The sequence below is a fragment of the Pavona decussata genome, unplaced genomic scaffold (genome assembly GCF_977016875.1).
Source record: "Pavona decussata unplaced genomic scaffold, jaPavDecu1.1 SCAFFOLD_150, whole genome shotgun sequence".
NCBI classification, from domain to species: Eukaryota; Metazoa; Cnidaria; class Anthozoa; order Scleractinia; family Agariciidae; genus Pavona; species Pavona decussata.
Genome location: NW_028145562.1, coordinates 162,981 through 176,912, shown reverse-complemented (window position 1 = coordinate 176,912; position 13,932 = coordinate 162,981). Strand labels below are relative to the sequence as shown.

General features: G+C 37.2%; 3 protein-coding genes across 3 annotated transcripts in view; 2 read left to right on the top strand and 1 right to left on the bottom strand.

Annotated features, from left to right (window-relative positions):
- The first annotated feature begins 18 nt into the window (after window positions 1–18).
- Window positions 19–13,850, top strand: LOC146466206 (methyltransferase HEMK2-like). The gene is made up of 8 exons (XM_085127659.1): window positions 19–151; window positions 779–865; window positions 1,285–1,375; window positions 2,541–2,624; window positions 3,434–3,487; window positions 4,153–4,240; window positions 6,831–6,961; window positions 11,405–13,850. Exons 1-7 carry the CDS (start codon window positions 21–23, stop codon window positions 6,956–6,958), a joined length of 663 nt encoding a protein of 220 aa, XP_084983785.1. The 5' UTR covers window positions 19–20; the 3' UTR covers window positions 6,959–6,961; window positions 11,405–13,850.
- Window positions 11,497–13,850, top strand: LOC146466205 (uncharacterized). Its single transcript, XM_085127658.1, has one exon. The coding sequence runs from the start codon at window positions 11,497–11,499 to the stop codon at window positions 12,457–12,459; it is 963 nt and encodes a 320-aa protein (XP_084983784.1). The 3' UTR covers window positions 12,460–13,850.
- LOC146466203 (DNA mismatch repair protein Msh6-like) overlaps window positions 13,594–13,932 on the bottom strand; it is a 35,834-nt gene continuing 35,495 nt past the window's right edge. The window contains exon 39 of the mRNA XM_085127654.1: window positions 13,594–13,822. Within this exon, the coding sequence (XP_084983780.1) occupies window positions 13,750–13,822 (73 nt within the window). The 3' untranslated portion in view covers window positions 13,594–13,749. The remainder of the gene's footprint in view (window positions 13,823–13,932) is intronic.

Here is a 13,932-nt window from a genome sequence, read left to right as displayed (position 1 = left end):
GATGCTTTCTAACCCTTGCCATGTCATTTCCAACGCCTTCGTTTTCTCATTTGAAGAAGGAAGATTACGAACATGTTTATGAACCTGCAGAAGATACATTTCTTATGATGGATGCTTTGGAAAAGGACGCGGATTTCTTGAAAGAAAGAAGGTATAAAAACTGCTGCTCATCATTTTACATTTGGATGTCACAATTTTTACCCACAGACAGACGCTAGAACCACGTTATACAGCAAAATAAACCATACCACAGGAAATAACTACTCATTAGCATTCATTTGAATGGTCACACTTTAGGATTGCATCCACAGACTCAAAAGTTAAAACCTCCTTGTACAGCATGCGGATAATAAACAGCGCCACAGGAAAGTACTGCTCAGTAGCTTTCATTTGAATGGTTATAGTAAAGAATTTTACCCAAACACTCACAAGTTAAAACCACCATGTAGAGCATAATAAACAGCACCGCAGAAAAGTATTGCTCAGCACGCTTTCATTTGAATGGTCGTAAAGAATTATTATCTATATCCACAAACTCACATGTTGAAACCGCCTTGCACAGCATAATAAACAGCGCCACAGGAAAGTATTGCTCAGTACTTTTCATTTGGATGGTCACACCTTATAATTAGTATGCCTTTTTAATCTGTAGAGTGGCGTTAACTGTGGCAGTTAAGGTGGATCAAGGCTTGACTTTTAAATAATACATTATCTTGATAAAAAAGCAAGTTATATGATATGATTGAATTGTCTATAATAATGTCCATGTCGTTCACAGGCCACTTTTGTGTGTGGAGGTTGGCAGTGGTTCTGGTGCTCTTATAACATTCTTGGCCTCCATACTGGGACCATTCGCTCATTACATGTGAGTCAAGGTGTCTTCAATTATATCCTGTTTTTTTTACAGTCATAAATTCATTTCTCTTTGCAACAGCTGGAGGATGTTATATGGAGAGGAGCAAGGATGGCAACAAGGATGGTGAAACGGAAGGAGCAGGGATGCACACTGATGGTGTACATTGTGTCCTGAGAGCACTCACTCATAGTGAAGTGGGGTGATTCCCAGAGTTGATGCCATTTGTGGGTTGAGTTTGTTGGTGGCTCTTATCTCATTGCTCCTCAGGGGGATTTTTCCTCCACTCAGTTCTTCCACAAAAACCACCATACCCAAATTCCAATTTGATCAGGTAACAGTCTCCCCAAATGGTAGGGTACTTGTCCCTGGATAATGTTGTGAGATTGTAATAAAGTTAATATTTATTCTTATAATTTATCTTCTTACAGAGCCACTGATGTAAACCCATTTGCTGCAAAATGTACATTACAAACAGCAAAGGAAAATGGAGTCAGCATCAGTTGTGTTATAACTGACCTGGTGAGTTGCATATTCATAGAACTGTAATGATCTCAAGTGCACCAGTGTCGATATTGAACTGCCAGGGAGGAGAGAGATCGGGAAATTTCATCCCCAACCTTGGATTTGCTATGAAATTTATGAACACAATGTATATATGAGAACAATTTGAATCATTCACAACAGTCATATACCCCACAGCTGCCTCCCTATCGCCTGCCCATCTCCTCCTCTCCCCTCCCCCTCCCACACCCATCCAAAACACACTGCATAACACTGATAGTTGCTTAACAGAGAATCCTTGTACAGTACACATTTAAAAAACTTGTGGTTGGTTCATGGTTCATTTATTTCACACTATTTACACAACGTTAACATGGAACGAAAAGTATTAGAACAGATGATTACAAGATAAAAATAAATACAGTACAAATTATAAAATGTGTGTGATTGATTGACTTGGAGCTTTGTCATGAAGTTTTTGTATAGGATAAAGCAGTCACATTAAATTTTGCTTCAAGGTGTTTTTAAAATTAAGACGTTAGTCATTTTCCTCCATCTGTTGTTTCACTTTGGAAACATAGGGTGCCAGGTCTGATTTGAAATTGCCCTATAATGCATTGAGATCCTTTTAATTAGATCCCACGTACCATAGCTGTTTCATGATTGAGCTGCCATGGTTAAACTTGGTTAACTAGCATATCAGACTTTCGATCATGGATGGTGGGTGGTTCATGGTTAGGTTGATCTCTTCATTGCTATGTCGTTTCCTTAGACAAGAAACTTTGCTCCACATTGTCTTTCTTCTCCCAGGTGTATAAATAGATACCAGTGGTATCCTTTGATGGACTAGCATTCCATCCAGGAGGGGAGTAACAACTCCTAGTTGCTTCATGCTATAGAAACCAGGTTAAACTCAGACCAGGGAGCTACTTAGACTTGTCGCATGATTTTATCTATATGCTGTTGTATAAATTTATGTCATAGATGAAAATTCCAAAGTGAATGTGGTGAATATTTAACCTAGCCTATCAAATATGAGCGACATGAACAGGAATTACAAATGTCCTACTTTCTCACTAATCTCATCAGAATTCTGGATATGAATCAAATATTTCATTATTTTTTATTATTTCATGTACCCTGTTCCTTTTTGTCATGTAGTTGCATCTTTTTTGTTTTGTAGGTTGACTGTCTCATTCCACAAATTTTTGGAAAAGTTGATATTTTGATTTTCAACCCTCCCTATGTTGTCACACCATCTGAAGAGGTATAAATCTCAACTTGTGAGTCCTAATTCTTCCTTTTTATGCATTTTTCTATCCATGCCTTCTATAAAAAAAAAAGATACTTTTTTCATGCCTCTCATGGCATTATTAGGACCTAGGCGTGACGAGGGTTTGTATGTATGTTTGTTTTCCTGCCGTTATTGTAATTTTAAAAAAATTGAACCCTAATGCCAGTGGTTTGTCTTGTGTGATCCCTTTGGTTGGAGTTTATAGTTTGGAACCCTTAAGTATAGTCTTGGAAACCTCTTCACTTCTCAAAGCAAATAATGTCCACAGAAAAAAATCCATGGATATAATTGTCAGGCAAAGTACAGTAAAAGTTATGAAAGTTATAATTGTAAATAATTAACAACTATTCCACGAGCCTGCGTTGGGTATGAGATGATAGATAGCCAACGAGGTACGTAGCGACGAGTTGGCTATAATCATCTCAAATCCAACAAGCATGAGTGGAATAATTGTTTTATTAAAGCCATTCAAGAAATATTGCTAGATCTTACTGATTTCGCTGTACAAGAATAACCAGCAGAAAATTTAATGGTCACCATGTCTCAGCCATGGTATAATGGCTCATATACCATGGCCGCTAAGCCAATCGAATCCATCGAATTGCATTTTACAATGATTCAGTTTTTAATAATTACCGGTATATCAGTACAGCTGTATGTGTTGTTTGCATCTGTTGTGGATGAGTGATGATTTATCACTTTGGTTAAATTGGTTTCATGACACTCAATTTATTGAAAACTAATCTTGACAAATAGATTACTGGCAATTTTTATTTTGTCAGGTTGGTGGTCATAACATTGAGGCATCTTGGGCTGGTGGAAAAGAAGGAAGAGAGGTAAAAATGATAATGAGATCTGGAACCCTTCCCTTAAATAGACCTCAGCAGCTAAAACTTTAGGATTTCATCCACAAACTTGAAATCCTAAAGTGTGACCATTCAAATGAAAGCTACTGAGCAGTACTTTCCTGTGGTGCTGTTTATTATGCTGTACAAGGTGATTCTAACTTTTGAGTCTGTGAGTGAAATCCTAAAGTGTGACCATTCAAATGAAAGCTACTAAGCAGTACTTTCCTGTGGTGCTGTTTATTATGCTGTACAAGGTGGTTCTTACTTTTGAGTCTGTGGATGAAATCCTTAAGTGTGACCATTCAAATGAAAGCTACTGAGCGATACTTTCCTGTGGTGCTGTTTATTATGATGTACAAGGTGGTTCTTACTTTTGAGTCTGTGGATGAAATCCTTAAGTGCGAAGTTGTATTCAAGTGAAAGTCACTAAGTAATACACTTTGGATGGATGAGGTTTTGAGTTGTGATTGTCCAAATGAAAGGTGTATTTCAATGTTGTCCAGTACGTGGATATGTATATTTATTTTTTAAAAAAACCTTTTCAACTATGTATTTTTGCCAGGGAACAAATCAGCGACTTGAGTCAAATAAACTCCAGGTTATATTTTTGCGGATGTCAGTTTCTGATAAAACAAATTTCATTTGCTGCACAGGTTATGGATCGTCTCTTCCCCATTGTTTACCCTCTTCTGTCCAACTCTGGCTGTTTTTATCTTGTGACTGTAGCGGAAAATAAACCAGGTATAGTACTACAATTCTTCCTTCAGCCATTCACTCCCAGGAGGGGAGGGGGTGAGGTACTCCCATATATGTGCTATATATGGGTATGTGCCGCTGTGAAGGGTATGGTCTTCAAGCAGGTAGGGTATAGAAACCAGAGAATTTTCCAGGAAACTGATCAATTGCTTGATTAAGTATATTTATACATTGGGCACTTTACACAGTTCAGTCTTAGTAAGCTGCGATGTAACATTTTAAATAAACTATCTAAACTATCTATCTAACTAGACTAGGTTTTTCGAGAATTGACAATTAAAAAACTTGCTTTAGTTGTTGTTGTTGTACACGTAGAAGATCTTGTTTTGGCTGGATTGTGACAGTTACCGAGTTTCTGGAAAATAGCGAGTCTGGGATAGGGTAGGGATTTTTTTGTCTTTAGTCTAGTGCTGTATTGGGTTGCAAAATGCAGAGGCCCTGAACTTGTTCTGGTTAGGGTAAGGGTTTTAAAGTACCAGTGATACATCCCCACCCAAACATTTTTAAAGTACCCCTCCCCCCCTTATTGACTAGGCCTCAGTTGTCAAATTCTCAAAGTAGTATGTACTAGTTTGCAAATGTTAGAGCGATTTATAATCGCGTTTACGTTAACGTAAGATTCGCGTTTATGTTTTCTTTAAAAAATGAGCACGTTAATGTTTTATTATTAATCAATATTTCCAGGAAAACAGACTTTGAGAAAGTCTAGTATAAACTTACATCAACACTCTCTCCTCCTCAATTGTTCCCTTCAAAATAAAGAAAAAAGGAGCGGAAAGAAAAAAATAGGCAGTCTCAGACTGCATGTGTCTACTGCAGCACTGGTGTAGAAATGTGATAAAAAAGAATTGAAGAAAAGGGATATAGAACTGAAAAGAAAACGAAGAGGGAGGAGTGGAAATAGGATAGAGATAAAAAAATGGTTGTAACAATGTTGCACAGAATACTGGTGAGAAGAGATTAAGCTGGTATTGTTTACCACAAACATTTTGTTTGAAGAGAACTGTAACTTTATTCTAACATAAACAATATATTATATAATCTTACAACGTGAACCACAACTTTGTACTGAAAGCAATGCAGCAGAGTTCTAAACATAAAGTACTGAAAGCAAAGTTCTAATCTGAAACGTAGGCATAAAATGCAACAGAAACTATTAATTAATCTACACTGAACTTATGAATGGCAAGTATCATTCTTTGACTCCTGTCGTGTTTTCATAGTTTTCGCATAAATTAACTTTTTCCTAGAGCGGTTAAAAACAAATGTTTTCTGACGTAAAATAATATGGTTACCTATTAATCATTTGCCGAAAAACACACTTGAACGCAAAAATTGCTAAAATTCACGGCGTGTTGATGAAGACCTTTGGCATATCAAATTTCAACCCGCTTATGCAAATTGTCCTTGATTGCGCATCTAGCATCTGTCGCTTCTCAAACGCATATATGAATTGACAAAGACACAAAAATCAACAAAAAGCTTTTCCAACGAAACATTGTATTGAAATAAACGATGCATTTGTTATTAGAGGCAAAAGTTTTTTTTGCGTGCGTGCAAACACGCATGTAAAATTTGAAGACACTCCGTGTTTGTTCAAAGCGATCACTCGCAGTAAATTCGGGTACGTTTGCGATGAAAATTACAGAAGTTACAGAATTCTGGTTCAAATCATCACTTACAGTCAACCCAGGTCACGCGTGAACGATATTTTTGAAATTTGAACGGAGTTTTGAAATTTACATGTCAGTTTTGAAAATCGCAAACCAGATTTCAGAGTTCCCGTATAAATTTCCCTAGCTTATCGACGGTATAAAGCTATGAATTTTTCTTTACATTGCAAAATTGAATATTTCAAGAATAACAATTGCTTCCCAAGTATTTTGAATCTTTTTTTCAGTTAATGCGTCTTTTTCAGAACGATTTCCAGCGAAATGTCCAACATTCCATTCACACGTCGGACATTACAAAGAGGAATTCGAATGTTCATTTCATTCTTGGAAATACTGTTCACGCGTGACCTGGGTTGACTGTAAACTATTTGTAAAAAGCAAATCAACATCGGAAAACATCATTTACCGTATTGTCGCCATTGTCCTGATCCGGAAATACAATCGCTTAGATCTCGGTCAGTCGAGGATTAGCGTCGGCTTTCGATAGTATTCCATTTGGGATTCCTGTGGCATTTAGACTCTTACACTCTTTCACTCTTTCACTCAACCCGATGACATAGTGTCTACGCTTCTCTAGAAGCCGTAGACACAAAAACGGAAATGTAAAAAAAGTGGTGTTGGGGACAGTGGGAAGAGCTACAGTGAGAGCTTGTCATTGAAGCCCTGGCCCTGGAGTAGACTAGTTCTACAGTTGTAATATTTTTAGCTGCTTAAAAATTGCCCTTTGCCGTAGTTTTCAGCTTTGCAATCAGTTCAGTTTGTTTATTTACACGTGAAGTAACGTCTATCTCGTGCATCTCCACAACAACAGATGCGGCAGCAAAAGAATTCAGCACAGTTTATTTGTGTGTCATGTGTGCCTCTGCATTCAACAATCTAGGTACACAATTGTCATTTTGCAGATGAAGTGCTCAATGTATTAGAGTCCTTTGGATTGTGTGGTGAAATTGCATTGACGAGAAAGGCTGGAAGGGAACGGCTGTCTATCCTGAAATTTACAAAAGAAAATGACAGGAATGCTCAAAGATAACAGGTAACTAAAAACTCATTTCCCACTGATAATTTATACCGAATTTAAATTGCATGGTGTAAAATTTAGACAAAATATACAAAAAAAAAAAAAAACGAAAACAGTAAACGAGAATGACATTATATTCCAGCAACGTCTTCTGAAGATGGTTTCGATACTTCCTCTCTTCTCGTTTGATATAATTGTGGTAACTAACTTTAAAAAAATTTGCCTTTCACATGTATATTTGCGAACCATCACCTCTGTAATATTTAAATTCGTTTGCCATCGATTGTGCCGAAATATAACATCTTTCTTGTTTCTTGTTTTCGTTATTTTTTTTTATTTTCTTTTTATTTTGTCTACATTGGAGACAGTGCAGATACTCGATAACAGGCCATCCAATTTTTTTGGGGGGGAGGGGTGGGGTGAGGGTAAGAACTCATCTTCATAAGCTCCAAAGAGACTCCAGCAGTCCCTGATACTCAAGGGATACACAAGACGGTATGTGGTCAGTGTGTGCTCCTGAAATGTTGAATCGTTTTGAGCCAAGTTTCTCATTACGGAACTTAAGCAACGACGGCAATGGTAACAAAAACTTCGCTTGAAAATATTAGTTCGCGTTACTTGCACTACTTCGCGATTATTCCAATTCGTTCAACTTGTACAATGTGACCGAAGTATCAAGGAACTAAATTGATAGGAATGGAATGGCGTTCAAGCAAGAAAGTAGAATGAATAATTCACCGTTGTGTGCTCACGTTCTCCACAAAACCTTGAATTTGATCATTTTACGTTGTTTTTTTGCTGATGACGGCAAAGAAATGTACCAAAACATATAACGCACGTGCAAAGGGATTGTTTTGCTCGTTGTGGCGTTATCGTTGACGTCGCCGTCGTTCCCTACTGTCTCTTGAATTTCAGACCAACCAAAACAAAAACAAACAAACAAAAGAAAAATAGACCAAACAAACCAAAAACATTACGATGGATCAGAGAATTAACTCTGGTGCATGTTAAAGTGCTAAAGTGAAGCCTTGGTAAGGAAATGGGAGATCGCACGAGGCAAAGAAAACAATCTTTGACCTCGGCGGGAATTGAACCCACGGATTTTATGGCAACAAGACTCCTACAAAGGATTTTTTTCCCTTGTGAATTCATTTCGCAACCAAGTATCACGAGTAAAAGTTCCTCTTTACGTCCTAAACCAGGAAAAGGAACTACTTTTTCAGTATGTCTGTTTATTTCAGAAATGTTTAGTGGTACTAAAATGGCGTTTTCATTTACCTCGTTCCAACGTTTTGCTAACTGGTAAGGAAGTCTCGTTTCTCGCTCGTTTGCCGTTCGGTTAAACCTCACTGCTAAGCAAAAGGGCCGTCTGGCTGGTCTTTGTTTTTGGCAAATTTACATGGAAAGATAATTTAAAATAAATTGCGGGAGGTGTGAAAGTTTTCTGAACGGTTTTCTTGCGCAACATATTTTATTCTGAAAAGAAGTTGTATTAAAAAACAAAACGTAGCAACAAATTAGAAAGGGAGATATCAAATGTTTCAAGGATTAGAATCAAGGAAAAAAAAGGGATTTAATCACATTCATTGAGTTTTATACATAAAAGGTTTGTGAAAAGACTTGACTTGTTTCTTTTCTGATTGGTAGTTTGGTAGCTTATGAATGATTCAAATCAAACAAGGTGGAATGAACGTGACTAAAATTTAAAGCAGTGATTATTAATGAGTGAAATATGCATCTCGGAAAAAAGGTAAACATTAAAATTATTGAATCTGTCGACATCGTGCAGGGAACTAAACTTAATGAATTGTCGATAAAATTATGTTTTTGTAAAGAAAAATTAAAATCGCTCAATATAATTTTCGTTTCTTATTACTGTGTAAATAGTAATGTACTGTATTTGGTTCCTCGTGCGTTTTCTTTGCAAAAAGCGCTTGACATTTTCAAAGGCGAACTGCCAAAAACTCTAATTGCTTTGTTTTCATTTGTGTGAAACATCTGTTTTGCAAATGTAGTTTAATCGTGCTAGTTTACATAAAACGTTTTTCGTTCTCGTCACCAATTTTTAATTGACATTTTGTAGTGTATGTTGCATTGACATGTTTTGCCAGTGGATCTGCAACCACAGCTTTCTCGGTGTATCACGGTTAGCGCGCTTTCTGTCTCTGTGGTTGACCATTTTGAATATATTTTACTGGTCTTGTGGGTATTTTCACGACTTGTGGTAAACATTTGTTAAAAATAACTGCACTGGAAAATTGCCCGACGGCATTAAGTTAATCACTTTTATATGTCAACTTGAGGACATTTTTCTCGCTTTTAAAATCGCGTCACCAAGGTACGTTTCTTCCTATCCGTACAATTTTGATTTCTTTAGTTTGTCTGCTTTTTATAGGAATAGAGAATTAAGTTTTGATTTTCTTCCATAACACAACGCTTTCTCAGGTAACTGTCCACTAAACCAAATCACCGTTTTGATAACTTCAGCAAACATGGCGCAGTTTTGATTAAACATCTTTAGGTCGCAAAATAATTCACCTGCACGAAAATACAGTAATAACCATTTTTAGCTTCGCCTAAATGGAATTTGATTTAGTATCGTGTAAAAGGTAACAAAATAATCCTGTAAATCAAAATATGGTTTATGAAAATGAAAGATGCTGCTTCATGTAGGAAACAATTGTACAAATTCATTTTGAGGTTTGCAAATGGTTGAAGTTGACTTGCAGCTCTCCCATGAACACCAGTGTTTGGAGAAGAAGATTCTTTAGCTCGCTCATCGTTGTCTTGTTCGAGTACAGGAAACGGCAGTTGTACGCGCCGAAATACAACTAATTTGGTGTAGCGTTGTTGTAAAATTGTGTTAAGTTTAAATCGCATCGAGATAAAACAAGAATAAGCCATATTTTCGAAGATGAAAGTAACAATGTAGATGTTAAAATTTATACTGGTTTTTGTTCTAACTTTGTTTGTTGATTGGTTAAACTGTTGCACATTCAAACACGTAGAACGTTTGATGTACGAACGTTTTCGTTTTTTCGTAATTCCGCCAGTTTCGTGCAGGTGTATAGATATCGCAGACGACTGTCTGCAGGAGTTTCTCACGTATTTTTTCTTTCGTGTTGTCTTTCGTGTTTTCTTTGTTCTATTTATTTGCGCTTGGTCCCTCAAACCATGAACTTTATATTATTATTTTTCATTAGTATTTTATTTTAGTTATAAGCGCAAACAGAAATAAACCGCTGCCAATATCAAATGAATAATTCAATGATTAACGGGTTATCACTGGCCAACTTTTGAAAACATCAATCTGCAAGTGATGAAAATTTAAACTGAAATGGCAAATAATATCTCCAGCTATGATTAAAAGAGTGCGGTTGTTGGCAGGGAAATTTAATTTGAATCTGAAGCTGAATTGAAATACGTTAAGTGAAAGCGACTATACAGTTTAATGGAAGTACAATACAATACAATATATACAGTACAATATATTTCCGTAGCTGGATAAAGGCGCATGCGCTGGAATCAAAAATACATTTTTTCGCCCTTGCCCAGTATGACGAAAGTCCATTAATTTAAGTAAACGTGTGAACTTCCAATAAGGATCGATTTTGATAAACATTTTTTTAAGGAAAATTAACGATAAAAACATTACACGACATTTCGACGACTTCATATCATTATTGTCAAATGTGAAGAAATTAATTTTCATCCGTTCTCATGCTCGAATTTAATTTTCATGTCTCTTTTCACACTTCCATTTCTGTATATATCCCACCTATTTTAATTTCTTCACATTTGACAATAGTGACATGAAGTCGTCGAAACGGCGTGTAACCTTTTTGTCGCTAATTTTCCTTTTAAACGTGTAAAAGCAAGATATAACATACTAATTTAATTCATTGTTTATAAGCCATTCGGAAGCGAGTGGTGGCAAATTTGCTTGTGAAAATTTCACGTTTGAGGATTTTTCAAGTGATTGCATTATTTTGCATGCAAATACCTGTAAAATCATTAACCGTGCAATAAATCCTTCGGGTCAACACTAAATTCAATATCAACAGTGTGGGTGTAATCCACCGACATGCTCTCTGAATTTTGACCATCTGTCAGTTTGTTTGGACTAATTTTAGCATATGATTACTGAAGAACATGGGATTGGGATTTTTATGGCCATAAAATTGATAAGATAGATTAAGATTCATGCACATGCGCTGAAATGTGAAACCCTCCCTTTAAATCAACACTGCATATCATATTCTTCTTTTATATAGTTCTTGTAACTCATTCATTTTAAAATTTCTTCCCTTTCGGTTCCTCACCTGCTATTAATTTCAAAACATTAACAAGGGATGGGGGTGATTATTCGAGCATGTTGTCTATTATAACCAGCTGTTATAATTCTGTTCAAGGTACTTGTAATGTAAAACTGTGTTTTTTTCGTCTCGTCCTTCACAGCAGGCATAATGACCTATGAAATGCTTTGCACACGATGCGGACCTATGAAAACCAAAGGCTGACATTAGAGACCAGAAAGGAGTATCGGCAGCATGGAAGACAACTTTCAATCATCGGTTTGCATTCCTGGGGCAGTACTCGTGGTTGTTTTCTGTGTAACAGCTTTAGTACTGAACGGTCTTCTATTAATTGTTTTGTGGAAAGATCCAACAAAGTCGTGGAGGTCTACAACAACAGTCTATATCGCTAGTTTGTCTGTACTTCAGGCCTCTTATGCAGTCGTGGTTGGTACAGCGGCGACAGAAAGCTACATAGCATGCGCGTTGGGTGACGAAGAATCGCCTCATTTGGGAAAAGAATTTTCGAAAATATGCTTAACGTTTTTCCTTCGAGTGGAAATCTTTCTCATTATCGCTTTCGCTGTTGAGCGATTTGGAAACACTTTGTTTCCAGCTTCCTACCAGAGAGGAAGTTATAAAGCCAAAAATGCCCTCTTCTGTGTCGCCTGCATCGTGTTCTATTCGTTGTGTTTCTCTATTTTGGACATGATTGCGGGGAAGTTTTGGGTGCGCCGTTTAGACGTACATATCAACAACATCATTCCGCTTGTGGTGATCGTCGTCTTGGCTTCCTTCTTATGCAATTCACTGCGAAAACCAAGCATTCGCCAAAGAGAGGGCTACGATGCTGTTTTACGAGAAACAACTGAAAATATCCAGGCAAACAGGCGTAAGAAGCAAAAACCGTTAGCTTACGCGTTTGTTTCAATTGCATTCCTGTTTGTCGCCACTATGACGATTTTCTTCTTCTTCTCACTGTACGAAGTTTACTGTTCAGATTGTTGGAAACACGAATGGTTTTTCGCAGTAATGCGCATTTCTATCGCGATAAGTTTTGTTCATGCAGCAGCCAGCCCGTTGATTTACTATCCCTGTCTTCCGAAGTTGCGGAAAGGATTCAAAATGATATTTTGCGGTAAACGCGAACAAGAACAGATCCCACTTGGACGACTCAACCGTAATACTAAGAGGACTGTTCCTGTGATATACCTTTAACAAGAAGAAATGTGGAGAAAAAAATCCGTATTAAAAGGAAAAACTGAATTAGTAATCTGCGATCTGGCTCAATTTTAGTCGCCGTCTTATTTCTTCTTATTTGGTCGCCACGAATCCAACGAAAAAGTAACTTAAACATTGAACTCGCGTTCTCAACTTCGCGGTATTCAAACTCATTTAAGTTGAACAATGTGTGCGAACTGTCCAGAAACTGAATTAGTAGCGGCGGCTGTCAAGATCAGAAAGCGAAAGGAAAAGAACTGAATTGTGATGGGTTCAAGCTCTTCGTAAAACCTTTGGTCATTTCCCGTTGTTTTGAATAGGACGGCAAGAAATGTATCAGTGTTTTTTGACGTTCTCGCTGGCTGAAGTTTACTAGGGACCAACTCTCCGGTTATGCCCTAAACCACTTATGAGGGATTTTTAGAAGTTATTTCTTGTATTCTCATTCCGGAAAAGGGTCAATCGAACGCACCTTAAGAGAGATTTCCATCTTAATCTGAGCTGTGAATTCTGAGAAATTACATCACGGAGAGATCTTCATCTCAAAAAATGATCCACTCAAGAACTGTGCATCTTAATACAGCAGTGTTAAGGCGCCGTCTGTTACTATGAGGGAAAAGCAGATCTTAACAAGGGCTATTGGAATCCTCCAAAGAGAAAATTGGCGGTAACCACGCATTTTTCAGAGATAATTAAAGCACTGACAATAATCCCAAAAAGTGTTCAAATACGTTTTCGAGCAAACTTATTATGACCAGTTTCCTTACAAAGAACCAATAGACTTTCACTTGTCCAACTCATTGGAGCGAGCCGGGCGCGAGAAGAAGTGACGGGAAGTTCCGTCCCTCTCCCAAATGCGCGCGCGGCTTGCTGGGTTTCTACGGAGCTTGTAAACAGCTTAAACCACTCGACTACGTTAAACAAAGGTGTTTCAGGGAAGAAAATGGCAAAGAGTCCTTACTTGACCAGCATGTAAATTTTTAACAATTTCTGGTTTGTGCTGCCATCTCGTTGTATTCACGTCGACAATTACCAGAAGATAGCGACATAAACTAGAAATTGCGTCAAAATAGAAACCTCAAACAAAGGAGCACTGCCGTTGGTACTCAGTAAACAAAGAGAAGACACGTCTGAAGTATATGAAACCGTTTATTACCAACGCTCCAAAACTGATGAGCAACATGAACACCTGAATTTTCAAGTTTATATTTTCTTAACACTACTTGGGAAAAAAACACTAAAAACTTGTAGCCTTAACAGTATAATATATTTTCTTGACTTTGGTCTCTAGTGACATTTTACTGTTTGCTGTAAGCTCAACACATCTTGACCCTTGCAAGTCGATTTTGAGAGCAGTGTTCTGAAATAAAAATAGAAGCAATCAGTGACTGATTTGTTCTTTATTCTCAACACTTGTCAGCTACGTAACATGTTGATTCTTTAAGGAGAAATTCGATGTTCATCACTAGT